Consider the following 17439-nt stretch of genomic DNA (forward strand, 5'->3'; position numbering starts at 1 on the left):
ACCTAACTACAGACATATTTGTAATCACGGTGTTTAAATAAAGATAAAAAAATAAAATAAAATTGGTTTTCTGTATGTAGAATGCTGGGGATTGAACCCAAGGCTTCACAAATGTGATATCAGTGCTCAAGCAAGAAGCTGCAATGCAGCTCCTGTGGGAGTTTTTAAATGATCCTATTTGGGTTTATTTTGCTGGTGTCTAAAGATTTAATGGTGTTTAAGGGCTGGAGTGGTGGCACAGTGGTAGGGCATTTGCCTTGCATGCTGCCAACCGGGATGGACCTGGGTTTGATCCCCGGCATCCCTTATGGTCCCCTGAGCCTGCAAGGAGCGATTTCTAAGCACAGAGCCAGGAATAACCCGAGTGCTGCCAGGTGTGTCCCAAAAACAAAACAAAACAAAAAGAATTTGAGCTGTTCAAAGTTAGGCCCCCCCCCCTTTTTTTTTTACTAATAAATTGCTTATTTGGGGGTTTAAATGAGCCATATGTAGTGGTGATCAGATAGTGAAGCATAATGATATACAGATTTGAATAACAAAAGCATCCTTTTGGGGGGGGCACATTTGGAGGCGCTCAGGAGTTACCCCTGGATCTGCACTCAGAAATCGCTCCTTGCAGGCTCAGAGGACCACATGGGATGCTGGGAATCAAATCCAGGTCTGTCTTGGGTTGGCTGTGCATGGCAAACACCCTACTGCTGTGCTGTCTCTCCGGCCCTGCAAAAGCATCCTTAAACTCTTAAGTATTCTCTTACTTAATAAACCAAAACTTTTTTTTGGGTTTTAGGGTCACACCCAGCAGGGGTGTTACTGTTACCTGAGTTGATGTTACCCAGCTCAGGGGTTACTTCTGGCTCTAGGCTCAGAAATCGCTCCTGGCAGACTCGGGGGACCATATGGGATGACGGGATTCGAACCACTGTCCTTCTGCATGCAAGGCAAACTCCCTGCCTCCAAGCTATTTCTCCAGCATAAACCAAAAAACTATTACAAAATTTTAATATGCACAAAGATGATCAATCACTGTGAATTTTATGTTTTATCAATAGAGAGAAGGTAGAAGTATTTAATTACATAGTCTATATAAGTAGGAGGCTGTGGTACCTGCAGGGATACATGACCATCAAAATACTTACATTGTAGAATCTCTTTCCTGAGACAGTGTGGTCTCCTGCGAAGTGGAGAGAGCAGGAGATCTAGGATAAAGGCCATAACCTTCACTCGGAGTGAGCATCTGTTGGCCCACAATCCTTCAAACAAACATACAGAGACAATGTGGGTCTTCAGATGACACACCCACAAGCTACCCTTCACCAAGCTGGTGATCTGTAGATCACACATACAGGGAAATTCTACTGTGTTTTGCACTAATCTGATGGTTCTATGTAGAAGTTCCATATACAATAACTCATATAGAATTTCCCACTTAACCAGTTGCTGATTAAAAATGACTTTTTAAGGGGGTGGAGCACAGCAGATAAGGCACTTGGCTTGCACGTGGCTGATCCAGGTTCCACCCCTAGCCTCCCATATAATCTTCCAAGCACCATGAGGAAAGATCCCTAAGTACACACACACACACACACACACACACACACACACACACACACACACACACACAAAGGGCAAAAATGCTTTTCAAATGTGAGTAAGCATCATGGAGTAACTGTGGCCACAGTACCTGAGGTGTGGGAAGCTGGCTGCCCATTGCCTGCACTCGTCCCAGAGATCCTCCGTGGATTCACTCGACTTCTGCTCATACAGCAGCTCATCCACAGCTCGAAACAATGCCTGCACTTTCTCGGTAGCATTTTGGTCAAGTTCCTAGAATAAAATACCCACCCACCCCCAATTTCTAGATGAGTTCCAATCTATTAAAAATCATGAAGTTTGGGGCCGGAGATATAGCACATGCCTTGCATGCGGCCAACCCAGGACAGATGGTAGTTCAAATTCCAGCATCCCATGATTGAGCACAGAGCCAGGAGTAGCCTCTGAGCATCACCAGGTGTGACCCCCCCCAAAAAAAAAATCATGAAGATTTAAAGCACTCAGATTTTTTGTCTTCAATGTTAAAGGATGCATTTTATGAAAGAAATGCAAAATAAGTTTTCCATCATATAATATCTAGATATTCTCCCCATTCCTATTCCCAGAAAAATAATATATTTACTTTTCTTTTTTCCTTCCCCGCCCCAATATTTATTTTTCTATGTAGCTTTTTCATCAAAAGACTCTACTGAATGTGATCATTTTGAAATATCCAGAAAACTGGGCCCGGAGAGATAGCACAGCGGTGTTTGCCTTGCAAGCAGCCGATCCAGGACCTAAGGTGGTTGGTTCGAATCTCGGTGTCCCATATGGTCCCCCGTGCCTGCCAGGAGCTATCTCTGAGCAGACAGCCAGGAGTAACCCCTGAGCACCTCCGGGTGTGGCCCAAAAACCAAAAAAAAAAAAAAAAAAAAAAAAGAAATATCCAGAAAACTATAAAAAGTTCTCATAATTCATTACTAGTAGGTAAAAATTTCTCTTGACATAGTTCACTGGTTTCAGTTCTTTTAGAGTATTGAATGAAATAGATAGTCCCACATATTCACATATTAATTTCTAGTCTTCATTGATATCCCTGTCCTATGTCTTCTAGCAATAGCCAGGGAGCTGTCCATAAAATGGGGATTCTGCTATGGTCTTTGAGTCCCTGGGCTCTACTTCCTGTCTATCAATACACTCTCTTACATTCCACTAAAAGAAAAGTTGCAACTTCTTTTAAAATAATAAAATGAGGGAGCTGGAGAAATGCTACTGTGGGTAGGGTGCTTGCCCTGCATGAGGCTGACCTAGGTCTAATCCCCAGACTACATATGGTCCCTAGAGCTTTGCCAAGAGTCAGCCCAGAGCACTGCTGGGTGAGGCCCCAAACCAAAACCAAATCCCACCCCCCCAAATTAAAATAATGAGAATTATATATTTTTCCTCTAAAAATGAAAACATCTGCTCAATAAAAAGGAGCTGGATAAACTCCATATGAACATATTTTTGGTATTTAATTGTTTTTATTTTTTTGAATTTTGTTTATTGTTTTTTTTTCAATTTCTTTATTTAAACACCGTGATTACAAATATGATTATAGTTAGGTTTCAGTAATGTATAGAATATCCCCCTTCACCAGTGCAACATTCCCATCACCAATGTCCCAAATCTCCCTCCTCCCCACCCCAATCCTGCCTGTACTCTAGACAGGCTTTCTACTTTCCTCAATCATTCACATTGTTAGGATAGTTCTCAGTATAGTTATTTCTCTAACAGCACTCATCACTCTCTGTGGTGAGCTTCATGTCATGAGCTGGACCTTCCAGCCCTCCTCTCTCTTGTTTCTGTTTATTATTTTTTGTTTGTTTTTGGGTCACACCTGGCGGTGCTCAGGGGTTACTCCTGGCTCTGTGCTCAGAAGTTGCTTTTGGCAGGCTCGAGGGACCACATGGGATGCCGGGATTTGAACCAGGGCCTGTCCTGTGTTGGCCACATGCAAGGCAAACGCCTTACCACTGTGCTATAGCTCGGCCCCTTTTTAGAGTTTTGATCACATATATTAAATCATTATTTTGTGTAGCTGGACCAGTGGCACAAGTGGTAAGAGGTCTGCCTTGCCCGCACTAGCCTAGGACGGACTGCGGTTAGATCCCCCAGCATCCCATGTGGTCCCCCAAGCCAGGAGCTATTTCTGAGCACATAGTCAGGAGTAACCCCCCAGCATCACTGGGTGTGGCCCAAAAACAAACAAACAAACAAATCATTATTTTGTATTCCAGCATGAATACAATGTGAAATGTCAATTTTATCTCAAAATTTTTTTCTATAGTGCCAGAAATCATACCCGGACTCACACACATAAGGCAAGTGCTGTACCACGAAGCTACAACTCCTGACCCCTCAACTTCTAGATAGAGCAAAACAAAGATATGAACAACATTTTGGTTTTTTGGTTTTTGGGCCACACCCGGCAGTGCTCAGGTTACTCCTGGCTCTGTGCTCAGAAATCACTCCTGGCAGGCTCAGGGGACCATATGGGATGCCGGGAATCGATACAGATTTGTCCCGGGTCTGCCATGTCCAAGGAAACACCCTACCTGCTGCGCTCCAGCCCTAAAATGAACATTACTGAGGCATTTTATAGTACATTCCACAATCTGGTCTTGTGAATAGTCCATATCCACTTGAAAGAATCTGTTTTCTGTTTTTGGCCCACAGCTGGCAGTGCTCAGGGGTTACTCCTGGCTCCATGTTCAGAAATCACTCCTGGATGGCTCAGAGGACCATATGGGATGCTGGGAATCAAATCCAGGTTTATCCTGGGTCAGCCGTATGCAAGGTAAATGCCCTACCACTGTGCTATCTCGCTGGCCTCACTTGAAAGAATCTGAACTCTGCATTTGTTGGGGGTAAGTCATAGTCTTACTGATAACGTAACTATATTAAATACTAAAATCTAACAATAGTTGTGGGTTCACAATTCCTCTTCACCAAATAAGGGAAAACAGAAGGGGAAATGAAAAAATAAATTCAATTATAATTAACATCATAATTACATGTAACTATAATTACATGGTGACCATGTAACAATCATAACACTATCAGTCACTTATTGTCACTTGAAGTTCTTTTATTTATTTTATTATTTTATTTTTATTTTATTATTAGCTTTAATCAATGCCTCATTCAATTATTCAATCATGTTTAATATTCACATCAATTCAAGCATATTCACTTCAAAATCCCATATGGTGGCAGACAACAATGCACTCAATAAATATTGGCAGATGACCAAAAGTATCAGACACAGAAGAGCAAGGTCAATTATGATCTAGTCAAAGAAAATATAATTGATAGGTAATGAATTAGTAAAAGAATATGTCATAAGAAAAAAAGGTCATGGGGCTGGAGCAATAGCGCAGCGGTAGGGCATTTGCCTTCACGTGGCTGACCCAGGATGGCCCTCAGTTCGATCCCCAGCATCCCAAATGGTCCCCAAAGCCAGGATTGATTTCAGAGCCAGGAGTAATCACTCAGCACTGCCATGTGTGGCCAAAAAACCCCCCAAAAAAGAAAGAAAGGTCAATGGCTGAGAGAGAGAGAGAAGAGAGAGAGAAAAGGTGAAAGGAAGGAAGGAAGGAAGGAAGGAAGGAAGGAAGGAAGGAAGGAAGGAAGGAAGGAAGGAAGGAAGGAAGGAAGGAAGGAAGGAAGGGAGAGAGAGAGAGAGAGAAAGGAAGGAAGGAAGGAAGGAAGGAAGGAAGGAAGGAAGGAAGGAAGGAAGGAAGGAAGGAAGGGAGGGAGGGAGGGAGGGAGGGAGGGAGGGAGGGAGGGAGGGAGGGAGGGAGGAAGGGAGGGAGGGAGGAAGGGAGGAAGGAAGGAAGGAAGGAAGGAAGGAAGGAAGGAAGGAAGAAGAAAGAAAAAGAAAAGGAGAGAAGAGAAAGAGGAGAGAGGAAAATGTGCCCCAGAGGCAGGAAGGGTGAGAGGAAAACTGGGACATTGGCGGTGGGAAATGTGCACTAGTGAAGGGTGTTGGACATTGTATGACTGAAACTCAACCATGAGGAAGGAAGGAAAACCAGTCTCTGGCCATGTTCACCAGTGACCTGTCACTCACACTGTAGCCCCAGGAGAAGTCCGAGCTGCCTTCAGTGGAGATCCCAGCACCCAAGTGACTTGTAGAGGCAGACGGTGACTTCCCAGTGTCCGCTGATGTAAAAGATGAGTCCTGGGTGGTGTCAGAGGTACTGATACACAATTTGGAAGAGGAAAGGGAAAAGTCTTAGTTTTCTCAAATTTCTCCAATTTTAAACTGCAACTAAATTGCCTCAATTTTTTTGCAGCACCCCTATTCGCCAATTTATTACTAGGTAACTGGCATGTGTATAAGTATATCCAAGGGTACAAATAATTGAAAAGTTGATATTTGGGAACTGGAGAGCTTAGTGAGCTGAAGTATATCCAGGGAATGACTCCTGAGCACTGAGCTAGGAGTAGGCCCTGAGTACCACCAAACATGAGCTAAAAAACAAACAATATTGGAAGGCCAGAACAATAGTACAGCAGGTAGAGCATTTGCCTTGCATGCAACTGACCCAGATTTGTTCCTTAGCACCCATATCCTGGACTCCATATGGTCCATGAGCCCCAACAGGCATGATATCTGAGTGCAGAGTCAGAAGTAATCCCAGAGTTTACCACACACCACTGAGTGTGGCCCCAAAATAAACAAACAAAAAACTAACCAAAATTTCATTTTGTGTGCATAAAAATAATTGAAATTTAGGGATCAGAGCAATAGCACAGCGGTAGGGCATTTGCCTTGGATGCGGCCAACCAGAGACAGACCTGGGTTTGACCCCTGGCATCCCATATGATCCCCCAAGCCTGCCAGGAGCGATTTCTGAGTGCAGAGACTGCCGGTGTGCCCCCTCCAAAAAAAAAAAGAAATTGATATTTAGGCATCATGAAAAAGTTCTAATGAATTCTTCTGGGATTGATGACAATCATTTTATTTTATTTTATTTTGGGTTTTTTTTTTGGGGGGGGGTTACACCTAGAGGTACTCAGGAGTTACTCCTGGCTCTGTGCTCTGGAGTTGCTCCTGGCAGGCTCAGGGGAGCATATGGGATGCCAGGATTCGAAATGGGGTTTGTCCTGTGTTGGCCACGTGCAAGAAAAATGCCTTCTCGCTGTGCTATTGCTCCGGCTCCAACAATCGTTTTAAATAATTCAGGTCATAATTAACAACGATTAACACGACCTATGAAATATGCTTCTGACAACCAAAAGCCTTTCCAGAAATATCAATATAGTCTAAATTTGTATGGAACTTTTACAGTTCACCAAGTATTTTTTATAACTATCATATTATACCTATTATACATATTATACCTATTTCCTATATCACTAACAGGTGATGTAGAATTCAATCCCATTTTTTTTTTTTTTTTTTGGTTTTTGGGCCACACCCGGCAGTGCTCAGGGGTTACTCCTGGCTTTCTGCTCAGAAATAGCTCCTGGCAGGCACGGGGGACCATATGGGACACCGGGATTCAAACCAACCACCTTTGGTCCTGGATCAGCTGCTTGCAAGGCAAACGCCGCTATGCTATCTCTCCAGGCCTCCCCCCTTTTTTTTTTGGTAGTAGTGGTGATTGTTTTGGGGCCATACTTGGCAATACTCAGGGGTTACTCCTTGCTCTACACTCAGGTATCACTCCTGGAGGTGCTCAGGAGGCCATATGGATGCTGGAGATCAAACTCAAGTCAGCAGTGTGTCAGGCCAGTGCCCTCCCCACCAAGTATCAGCTCCAGCCCTTTTGAAAGGGAAATATTCTAGACCACTAACACTTCTCCTGGGGGTTGAAAGCCACAAGACAATGTGCAGTGGTGCAGGGCTAAGTGGCTGGGGGCTGTGCAGTGTCAAGAACCAAACCCAGGGGCTGGAGCGATAGCACAGTGGGGAGGGCATTTGTCTTGCAGAATTTAAACCTCAAATTATAATTGCAGTTAATATTTACCCTATATTTACTATATGCCAAGTATTGTGGTAGGTTTTTTTTTTGTTTGTTTGCTTTTGGGTTTTTTTTTTTTTTTGGGGGGGGGGTCACACCTGGCAGCTCAGGGATTACTCCTGGCTCTCCACTCAGAAATTGCTCCTGGCAGGCTCAGAGGACCATATGGGATGCCGGGATTCAAATCACCGTCCTTCTGCATGCAAGGCAAATGCTTTACCTCCATGCTATCTGTCCATGTGTTTTATATAACTTATTTATATTCACTTAACCCTTTAAAAGATACTATCATCAGGTAAGCAGCCAATGTTACAAAATCATTAAGTCTTAAAAGCAGGGTTAAAAATCTGATCTGGGGGCTGGAGCAATAGCGCAGTGGTGGGGCGTTTGCCTGCACACAGGTGACCCAGGACGGACTTCGGTTCCATCCCTGGTGTCCCATATGGTACCCCAAGCCACAGCTTGGGGCTGTGCTATCACTCTGGCCCCAAGAAAATTGATTTAAAAATATTCTGTGGGTCAAGGATGCAACTTAGAGTGAGAACACTTGCATTCAAGTGCAAGGCTCTGGGTACCAATACCAAAAATATCTTGGGCCAGTGGGATATACATGAGATAAGGTGCTTGCCTTGCATGCAGCCAATCCTGGTTCATATCTCCAGCACCACATGGGCTCCAGAGCACTGACAAGGATCACTCCTGAGCACCAAGACAGGAATAGCCTGAGTAATGCTGGGTATGCTTCCCCAAATCTGAAAAATAAAATAAATTGTTCTGTTTCTATTCTAAGGCAAAAGAAAAAAAAAATCAAATCAGGGCCTGAGTGATAGCACACCCTGAGAGCAGCCGGGTTTGGCCCAAAAACCAAAACAAACAAAAAACTACTAAGGCCTGAGGCTAGGCGGTAGGCAACATGTGCTGTGTGTGAGACTGTGGATTCAACCAGTTACGTGTCCACATATTCAAATGTAATCCTCAGCACCACATTAAGTGCGCCCCAAATATCACAACCAAGTTGTGTGCCCCAGAACCACATCGCTGAACAAGTGACCCAGCATGCACAAGTACTGTAAGGAAGTGTGTGGCCTCAGATACTGCAATAACAAAGGGAAGGGGAGAACCACTTGACTATGACCAAAGTGTAATATAGCCCATAAGTCCACTTGGCTGGTACCTGTGAGAACTTGTGTCTTTGTCATTTGCAGAGGAAGCTTCTTCATCCAGTGGCTCTGGAAGGGGACGATTATTAAGAGGGTATTTGGTTTTTTCTTTCCTGCCAGAAAAAAGGCAAAATTAAACTTCCTATTTAAAAAAAAAATCTATATGAGTTCACATCTTATTTATTGTTAGCCATCTCTTCTTGCTTTTTCTTTGGGGGGGGGGGTCACACCTGGCAGTGCTTAGGGACCATTTGAAATGCCAGGGATCAAACCCAGGTTGGCAAGTGCTCTCTCCACTGTATTCTCTCCAGCCTCATCTGCTTTTTGCTATCTTGAAAGGCTGCTGTCCAACATGGCAGTCACTATACACCAAGAGAAGGTGCACTTTAAGAATACAATACAGGGGGCCGGAGAGTAGCACAGTGGTTAAGGCGCTTGCCTTAGACGTAGGATGGTGGTTTGAATCCCGGCATCCCATATGGTCCCCCAAGCATGCCAGGAGCGATTTCTGAGCATAGAGCCAGGAGTAACCCCTGAGCGCAGCCGGGTGTGACCCAAAAACCACATACACACACACACAAAAAGAATACAATACAGAAGCCAGAACAGGGCCGGGCGGTGGCGCTGAAGGTAAGGTGCCTGCCTTGCCTGCGCTAGCCTTGGACGGACCGCGGTTCGATCCCCCGGTGTCCCATATGGTCCCCCAAGCCAGGAGCAACTTCTGAGCACATAGCCAGGAGTAACCCCTGAGCGTTACCGGGTGTGGCCCAAAAACCAAAAAAAAAAAAAAAGAAGCCAGAACAATAGGGCAGTGGTAGTTTGCCTTTCATGCTAGGATGGATGGTGGTTCAAATTCCAACATCCCATATGGTCCCTTGAGCCTGCCAGGAGCGATTTCTGAGCACAGAGTCAAGAGTAACCCCTGAGCACCAACGGATGTGGCCCAAAAAACAAAAAACAAAAAGGGTGGGGCCGGGCGGTGGCGCTGGAGGTAAGGTGCCTGCTAGCCTAGGACGGACCACGGTTCGATCCCCCGGCGTCCCATATGGTCCCCCAAGCCAGGAGCAACTTCTGAGCGCATAGCCAGGAGTAACCCCTGAGCGTCACAGGGTGTGGCCCAAAAACCAAAAAAAAAAAAAAAACAAAAAACAAAAAGGGTGAACAAAGGACTTCAGGGCAAGACATAGATCTAGTTATTTCATTTTACTTGAAGTGTTGGGGGTGATGGCAGATCCCCCCACAAAGAGCCTTATGATGTGGTATTGTTTGGACCCATGGCAGGAGGGGCCAGCTGTGTCGGGGTCAGAGGTGAAGTAGTACCCAGGATTGATCTTAGGGTCTCATGTCCACAAGGGGTGTACCTCACCCCTTTGAGGTACCTCCCAGGCCTTGGTTCTTTTTATTTTTGCCACACCCGGCGGTGCTCAGGGGTTACTCTTGGCACGCTCAGGTGGGATGGGATGTCAGGAAATGAACATGGGTCAGCTGTGTGTAAGGCTATAGCCTCGTGCTAGATAGCTCTTCCTCCTGTTAATTCTTTCAGATGATTACATGTTAAGATAGAGTTTTTTTTTTTTTGGTTTTTGGGCCACACCCGGCGGTGCTCAGGGGTTACTCCTGGCTGTCTGCTCAGAAATAGCACCTGGCAGGCACGGGGGACCATATGGGACACCAGGGATTCGAATCAACCACCTTTGGTCCTGGATCGGCTGCTTGCAAGGCAAACACCGCTGTGCTATCTCTCTGAAGATAGAAATATTTTAGTGATAGCACAGCAGGTAGGGTATTTGCCTTGCACATGGCCAACCCAAGTTTGATCCCTGACATCCCAGATGATCCCCTAAGACTCCTAGGAGCGATTCTGAGTGCAGTCAAGGGGAACTCCCGAGCATTGATGGTCCAAAAGCCAAAAAAAAAAAAAAAGAAAAAAAAAAAAGGAGTATTTTAGAATATATGAAGTTGAGTTTCTAAATGTTTCTAAAATGAACTTCATGTCAATTAAAAATATAAGGCACAATAACATACAAATGCAGGTGGAGAGATGAAGAAACTGGGTGTTTTATTATTTTGCTATGGAAAAGTAGACTGATACTGTGGTTCTGGAATCATTTGTCTCTTTAATGTCATGCATTTGTTTTAAGACCTATTGCCCTCTTGAAACCCAACCTGAGACAAAGGAAACTTGTGTTTCACAGAAAAAAAGCCATACACAGACATTCATAGCAGTTTTATTTAGAGTAGAAAGAAAAAACTGCATATACGAGTGAAATGACCTTTGAGGGGTAAATGTCCAGCTTCCACTTGGAAAATGGACTATAATAAAGGAGGGAATGATTAAGACATGCAACAATCTGAATAGTTCTCTAAAATATATTCTATGATCCTACTAATTTAACAATCACAATGTCAAATTAGCGAGCTTGGAGAGATAGCACACCAAGTAGGGCGTTTGCCTTCCATAAGTTCAATCAGGGTTCAGAAAGTTGGCTTCCCATAAGTTTCCCAGCATAGCCAGATGTAACCCGTTTACACAAATCTATAAAAACTAGTGAGAACCTGGCCAGAGCCCTGGTTGTTTCTTGCCTTGCACGCAGTCAACCCAGTTCAATCCCTGGCGCCTCAAAAGGTTCCTTAAGCCCCAACCAGGAGTGACCCCTATACACAAAGCCAGGAATCCGCAATGAGTACCATCGGTGTGTCTCAAGAACTAAATAGCAATAATGAAAAAAAAAATCATAGCTTATAAAATCTTAGGGCGTGTAAAAGTCTCAACTAGTTTATTTTAATGAAGACTATCTAAGAGAACTGTTAAAACATCTTTTAAAAACATTGATAAACGCAGGCAGTTATCATTACTAGCTAAATGGTAGCACTTCGCTTGGTATTCACTTGGCAAGTGAATGTTGAAGATAAACATATTTACTGTCTCAGATTCAGAAAGGAAGCTGAGCCCGAAGGCTGCAGGTGCTTCAGTACAGGGGTTTCGGAACGAGTAGACTTTGGAATTTCAGAGCCAGCACTTGAAGCTGCTAAATCCTTAACTATGTGGGGTGGAAATGGGCGCTGCAGTGCTCCAGGATCACTCCTAGCTGGGAGGGGGGAGGACGACCTAGGGACTAGATTGGTGCTGGGGCTCGAACCCAGATGGGCCGGGCAAGGCCATGCTTGCGCCTTCCCCGCTGTACAGTCTTTCTCCCTGGGCCCTGAATCTGGCACCTTTGGGCGTGCACTGTGCAAAAAGCGTCCCGAGTAGCAGCAATCCCGCACTAGTCGCATGCAACCGGGCGGACATCGCCTGCGGGACGGGAGTGGCCAGGCCGGGAGCAGAGGAGCGGCGGGAAACGATCGGGCCCTGCCCGGCGCTCAGACAGGATCTCAGGGACGGACTCACAGCTCCGAGCTGGGCGGCACCGCCTTGCGCGTGTAGCGGCGGATCATCCTCGTCTTCCTCGCCCGCCACGGCCACGCCCCCTCCCACCACCCGCGGGCCTCGATTCGAACCGCCGCCTTCCCCAGGCGCCACCTTTGCGCTCTTCCGCCCGCCCTAGTGGCTTCGGTCGGAAGTGACGTCATAAAACGACGACCCGGGGTCTTACCCCCAGGATGTGACGTCACCGCGCCGCCTCCCCGGATAGCCCTACCTCTCTCGCCGCCTGGCTAGCCTGGGGGCGGAAGTGACATCACCACACTGCCTCTCCCCCTCCACCCCAATCCAGCCTCTACCTCTCTCTGGGCCTCCAGGCGGATATGACGTCACGCCACAGCTCCCACCCCGGTCTCCACCTTCCCGCTCCTCCCTCTACCGGAAGTGACGCATGACTTGGCACCCGCCTAATACTTCCCCCGACGCACAGCGATAACGAGAAGGGAGTTCTGGCAGAAAAGAAAGTTCGGAGCTCCGTTCTCTCGGAACTGTCCATGCCGTGAGCTGGCGTGGGAAAACATGCTGCAGTCCGCACGGGCCGGGTGACCCCTAGTGGCAGGAGAGCCGAGCAAAGAGCATCCAGGCAGGTGTCTTGTGTTTGGCTTCCAGCCAGTGTCGCGGGGGCTCGGCTGCTTGGTGGGGTTGTGCAATGCAATGCAATACAATGCAGTGCAATGCAATGCAATCATGTGCGATGCAATGAAATGTCCTTTCTGTGTCTCTGCAGCAGGTCCGGCCGAGTGCAGCTTGAGGGATCAAGGTGGTGCGTGAGCTGCTGGTGGGCGCAGGCGAGTCCACGGCTTGGGCTGGACCAGCCGCTGGAGCCCCATCTCCGTCGGCCCTAGTGGGAGCTGGAGCTTTGGTAAGTTAGGGAAGTCCTGGGAAGGCAAAAAAAAGACAGCCACCGCCTCCAGGGAAACTGAGGCCCGAGACGGGAGACGGGGCAGATGTGCAGCAGAGCTTTGCGCGGTGGATTTAGTTTGGACCAGAGGGGCCTTGGCTCTGAGTTGAGTTCCCCCTGTGCCCTGTAGTGTCTAAAGAAGAGGGAAGACTTCACTTCTGTGGAGAGAAACGAGATTTCCCTTGAAGGTGTTCAAATAAGACAGCTTTTAACAGAGTTTTTAAAAACAGATTAACCTGGAGAAGGATTTGGGCGATGACCAAGAAACAGCCATTCTACAATGAACCAAAAAAGAGAAAGTGAACTACCCAAAGTAGTTCTGGTCGAAATGCAACTTTTTATGCGAAACAGGAGGTTATCACAATGTTTCTCAAAGTGTGTTAAGCCTGTCACTGCTATTCTGTGGACATTATATTGGGTTTTTATGTGTTACATTCTGGCAAAAGTTTTGAAGCTAGTTGTAAGTATAAACATGATTTTTAAGTTCCAAAATGCCATTAAGAGTATTCAAGTTGGGGAAATAGTACTCCAGGATTTTCCTGGCTTCGCCTAAGGTCTCTGCAGCAGCAGCAGGAGTGATACCTGAGCCGAGTCAAGAGTGAGCTCTGAGCATCACCAGATGTGCTGCAAAAGGGGAGAGGGTTTGAAATGAAAGAAATGGGAGAGAGAATTGAACAGGCAAGGGTACTTTCGTTGACATGCAAGAAAGCTGGAATTGTGGGGCTGGAGAGATAGCATGGAGGTAAGGCGTTTGCCTTGCATGCAGAAGGGCGGTGATTCGAATCCCGGCATCCCATATGGTCCCCCAAGCCTGCAAGGAGCGATTTCTGAGCATAGAGCCAGGAATAACCCCCGAGCGCTGCCAGGTTTGTCCCCCCCAATTTTTTTTAAAAAGCTGTAGTTGTATCCTGGCATCCTAGTAAGTAGGTAGGTAGGTAGGTAGGTAGGTAGGTAGGTAGGTAGGTAGGTAGGTGGATGGGTGATAGACAGAATCAATGTTAACTCTTGTTAGTATGTTCTGTGGATAGACCTTTGGACAGAACTTTGGAGAAACAATGAAATAATCTACAAGAATTCAAGGAATGGGATAATACTTCTGCACTATTCTATACAGTTATTTTTGGTTTTGTTTGTTTTGGGGCTACACTTGGCAGCACTTGGGTCATTCCTGGTTCTGTCCTCAGAAGTCGCTCCTGGAAGGCTCAGGGGACCATATGGGGTGCCGGGTATTGAACCTGGGTCCATCCCAGGTCAGCCGCTGTGCTATCTCTCTGGCCCCTATTCTATACAGTTTATGTACTGAAACTTGAAATTTATTTCAAGGGAGAATGGAGGGAAATATGGCGCTTGCTACAGTGGAAGACACTGTGGAATACCACCTTTTCCTGATACCGGATAAGCCAATGGACTCCTCAAAATACAAAGAGGTTCTTCAAAACTATATTGAAAAAATAATGACCCGATTTGCACCGATGTTGGTTTCTTATATCTGGCAGAATCAGCCTTTCAATCTCAGATACAAACCTGAGAAAGGTAAGAGCCTTTTACCTTTTTTTTTTTGGATTTACTAGCATAGCTTTGAATGTCATTATGCTAACATGATATGTGAGTATTTCATTCAATGTCACGTGAAATTTACATTCACAATACTTTTTTTTTTTTTTTTTTTTTTTGGTTTTTGGGCCACACCCGGCGATGCTCAGGGGTTACTCCTGGCTGTCTGCTCAGAAATAGCTCCTGGCAGGCACGGGGGACCATATGGGACACCGGGATTCGAACCAACCACCTTTGGTCCTGGATCGGCTGCTTGCAAGGCAAACACCGCTGTGCTATCTCTCCGGGCCCACATTCACAATACTTTAAAGTTCACAATACTTTCAGTTAAGCCCATAAAATTATTATTATTATTATTATTATTATTATTATTATTATTATTATTATTTTTTGGTTTTTGGGCCACACCCGTTTGACGCTCAGGGGTTACTCCTGGCTATGTGCTCAGAAATCGCCCCTGGCTTGGGGGGACCATATGGGACGCCAGGGGATCAAACCGTGGTCCGTTCCTTGGTAGCGCTTACAAGGCAGACACCTTATCTCTAGCGCCACCTTCCCGGCCCCACCATAAAATTTTTTTTTTTTTTTTTTTTTTTTTTTTTGGTTTTTGGTTTTTGGGCCACACCCGATGACGCTCAGGGGTTACTCCTGGCTATGTGCTCAGAAGTTGCTCCTGGCTTGGGGGACCATATGGGATGCCGGGGGATCGAACCGCGATCCGTCCAATGCTAGCCCAGGTAAGGCAGGCACCTTACCTCTAGCGCCACCGCCCGGCCCCATAAAATTATTTTTAAAAAATTTTAAATTTAGGGGCCTAAGCGGATAGGGTGTTTGCCTTGCATGTGATTCGATCCCTGGCATCCCACATGGTTCCCAAACTTGCCTAGAGTAACTTCTGAGTTCAGAGTCAAGAGTAAACCCTGAAGGCTGCTGGGTGTGGTCCACAAAAAAAAAAAAAAAAAGAAAAGAAAAGAAAAAATATTTTTTGACTTATAAGAAGCTTCTAATACTTATTACCTTAGGAATTCTTTTTATTGGCGGGGGGTTGTTTTGAATTTGGGGACATACCCAGTGGTACTCAAATCTGACTGAGACTCTTGAGGACCAGAGGTGGGGTCACAGCTGTGTATCAAGAAAGGGCCTTGGGGCCGGAGAGATAGCATGGAGGTAAGGCGTTTGCCTTGCATGCAGAAGGATGGTGGTTCGAATCCCGGCATCCCATATGGTCCCCTGTGCCTGCCAGGGGCGATTTCTGAGCATAGAGCCAAGAGTAACCCCTGAGCACTGCCAGGTATGACCCAAAAACCAAATAAAGCAATAGAACAGTGGTAGGGAGTTTGCCTTGCAGGAAGCCAACACTGGAACGGACCCCGGTCCCATATGGTCCCCTGAGACTGCCAGGAGCAATTTCTGAGTGTAGAGTCAGGAATAACCCCTGAGCACCACCAGGTGTGACCCCAAAAAAAAAAAAAAAAACAAAAAGAGAGAGAATTTTAAAGCTTCTTTAATGCTTCCCTATATTGTTGGTGCTTGAGATATGACCTCTTGCTAACAAGACTTTGTCCTGCCATTTCTTTTTTGTTGTTGTTGAATTACGGGATGCCAGGATTCGAACCACCATTTGTCCTGGATTGACTGCATGCAAGACAAATGCCTTACCCCTGTGCTATCTCTCCAGCCCCAAGGCTTGACTCTTGACAGGACTTTTATGAGATCTTGTTTCACATCAGTAGTGTGACCTCTTGTTTATTTTGTTTGGGGGCCATATCTGTCAGTGCTGTGGGGTTTATCTCTGGGATCAGGGATCACTCCTAATGGGTTTGGAGAGAATCACCTGGGGTGCTAAGGGTTAAAACTGGGTTAGAGATTCTCATGGCAACATCCTACCTGCTATACTATCGCTTCTGCCCCATGAGTGTGACATCTTGTGATCCCATCAATCTGGCTTTCAATCGGGTGACTCTTTGACCAGGCAACTGCCAGTTATCTTACCCATGGTTCCTTTTATTTATTTATTTATTTGGTTTTTGGGTCACACCAGGCAACACTCAGGGATTACTCCTGGCCCTGAGCTCAGAATTGCTTCTGGCAGGCTCAGGGGACCATAAGGGATGCCAGGAATTGAACCCAGGTCCGTCCTGGGTTGGCCGCAGCATGCAAGGCAAACGCCCTACCACTATGCTATAGCTCTAGCCCCTGGTTCCTCTTATTGAACTGCTGTTCATTGAAACATACATGATATTATTGGCTCATCACACTCCAAGAAAATTTATCTTTTTTTCCCTAGAAGGTCAGTATTTTCCCAGAGATTGCATTTTGTCTCTTTGTTTTCAGATAATGCATTAGTTGAAATTTTATTTTTGTTAATCTAGTTTCCTATGACACTGCTTATTGCATGCCTGTGTGCCTTTGCACACTCTTTTCTCATTTTCTGTTTCTTGAAAAGCCAACTTATAGTCATTCCTCCAGATTCAAGTATCTCAGATGTCTTTCATCTGACATAGGCTTTATTGCCTACCACTTTTATCTTCTCTTGAGAGTATTTGTTTTGAGATGGCTTGGGTATGTCCTTTTGTCTATCCTGTATTTTCTTCAGTACCAGAACCTTCAAAGCCAATGTAATTGAGTATAGTCAAACTGGCTATTGGCCATAGCACAGTAAGGAGGGCATTTGTTTTGCATACGGCAAACCCAAGTTTGGTCCCTAGCATCCCATATGGTTCCACAGCTTGCTGGGAGTGATTCTTGAGCACAGAGCCAGGACTGATCCCTGAAAACTGCCAGGTGTGAACTCAAAACAAACAAAACTAAACAAAATAACAAAACTTTCTAAGGGGTGCCGGAGCAATAGCACAG

At 45.7% G+C, this 17439-nt stretch overlaps 2 protein-coding genes across 2 annotated transcripts in view; one reads left to right on the forward strand and one right to left on the reverse strand.

Annotated features, from left to right (window-relative positions):
* Nucleotides 1-12176, reverse strand: part of FAM149B1 (family with sequence similarity 149 member B1) — a 32931-nt gene extending 20755 nt beyond the window's left edge. Inside the window, exons 1-5 of the mRNA XM_049789146.1 lie at nucleotides 12096-12176; nucleotides 8719-8817; nucleotides 5645-5774; nucleotides 1682-1824; nucleotides 1137-1250 (exon numbers count right to left, since the gene is read on the reverse strand). Coding sequence (XP_049645103.1) covers nucleotides 1137-1250; nucleotides 1682-1824; nucleotides 5645-5774; nucleotides 8719-8817; nucleotides 12096-12142 — 533 coding nt within the window. The 5' untranslated portion in view covers nucleotides 12143-12176. The remainder of the gene's footprint in view (nucleotides 1-1136; nucleotides 1251-1681; nucleotides 1825-5644; nucleotides 5775-8718; nucleotides 8818-12095) is intronic.
* A 689-nt stretch (nucleotides 12177-12865) lies between these two features.
* The window catches only part of ECD (ecdysoneless cell cycle regulator), a 30121-nt gene continuing 25547 nt past the window's right edge, over nucleotides 12866-17439 (forward strand). Inside the window, exons 1-2 of the mRNA XM_049789122.1 lie at nucleotides 12866-12990; nucleotides 14353-14562. Coding sequence (XP_049645079.1) covers nucleotides 14358-14562 — 205 coding nt within the window. The 5' untranslated portion in view covers nucleotides 12866-12990; nucleotides 14353-14357. The remainder of the gene's footprint in view (nucleotides 12991-14352; nucleotides 14563-17439) is intronic.

Source organism: Suncus etruscus, chromosome 15 (genome assembly GCF_024139225.1).
Source record: "Suncus etruscus isolate mSunEtr1 chromosome 15, mSunEtr1.pri.cur, whole genome shotgun sequence".
Lineage (NCBI taxonomy): Eukaryota > Metazoa > Chordata > Mammalia > Eulipotyphla > Soricidae > Suncus > Suncus etruscus.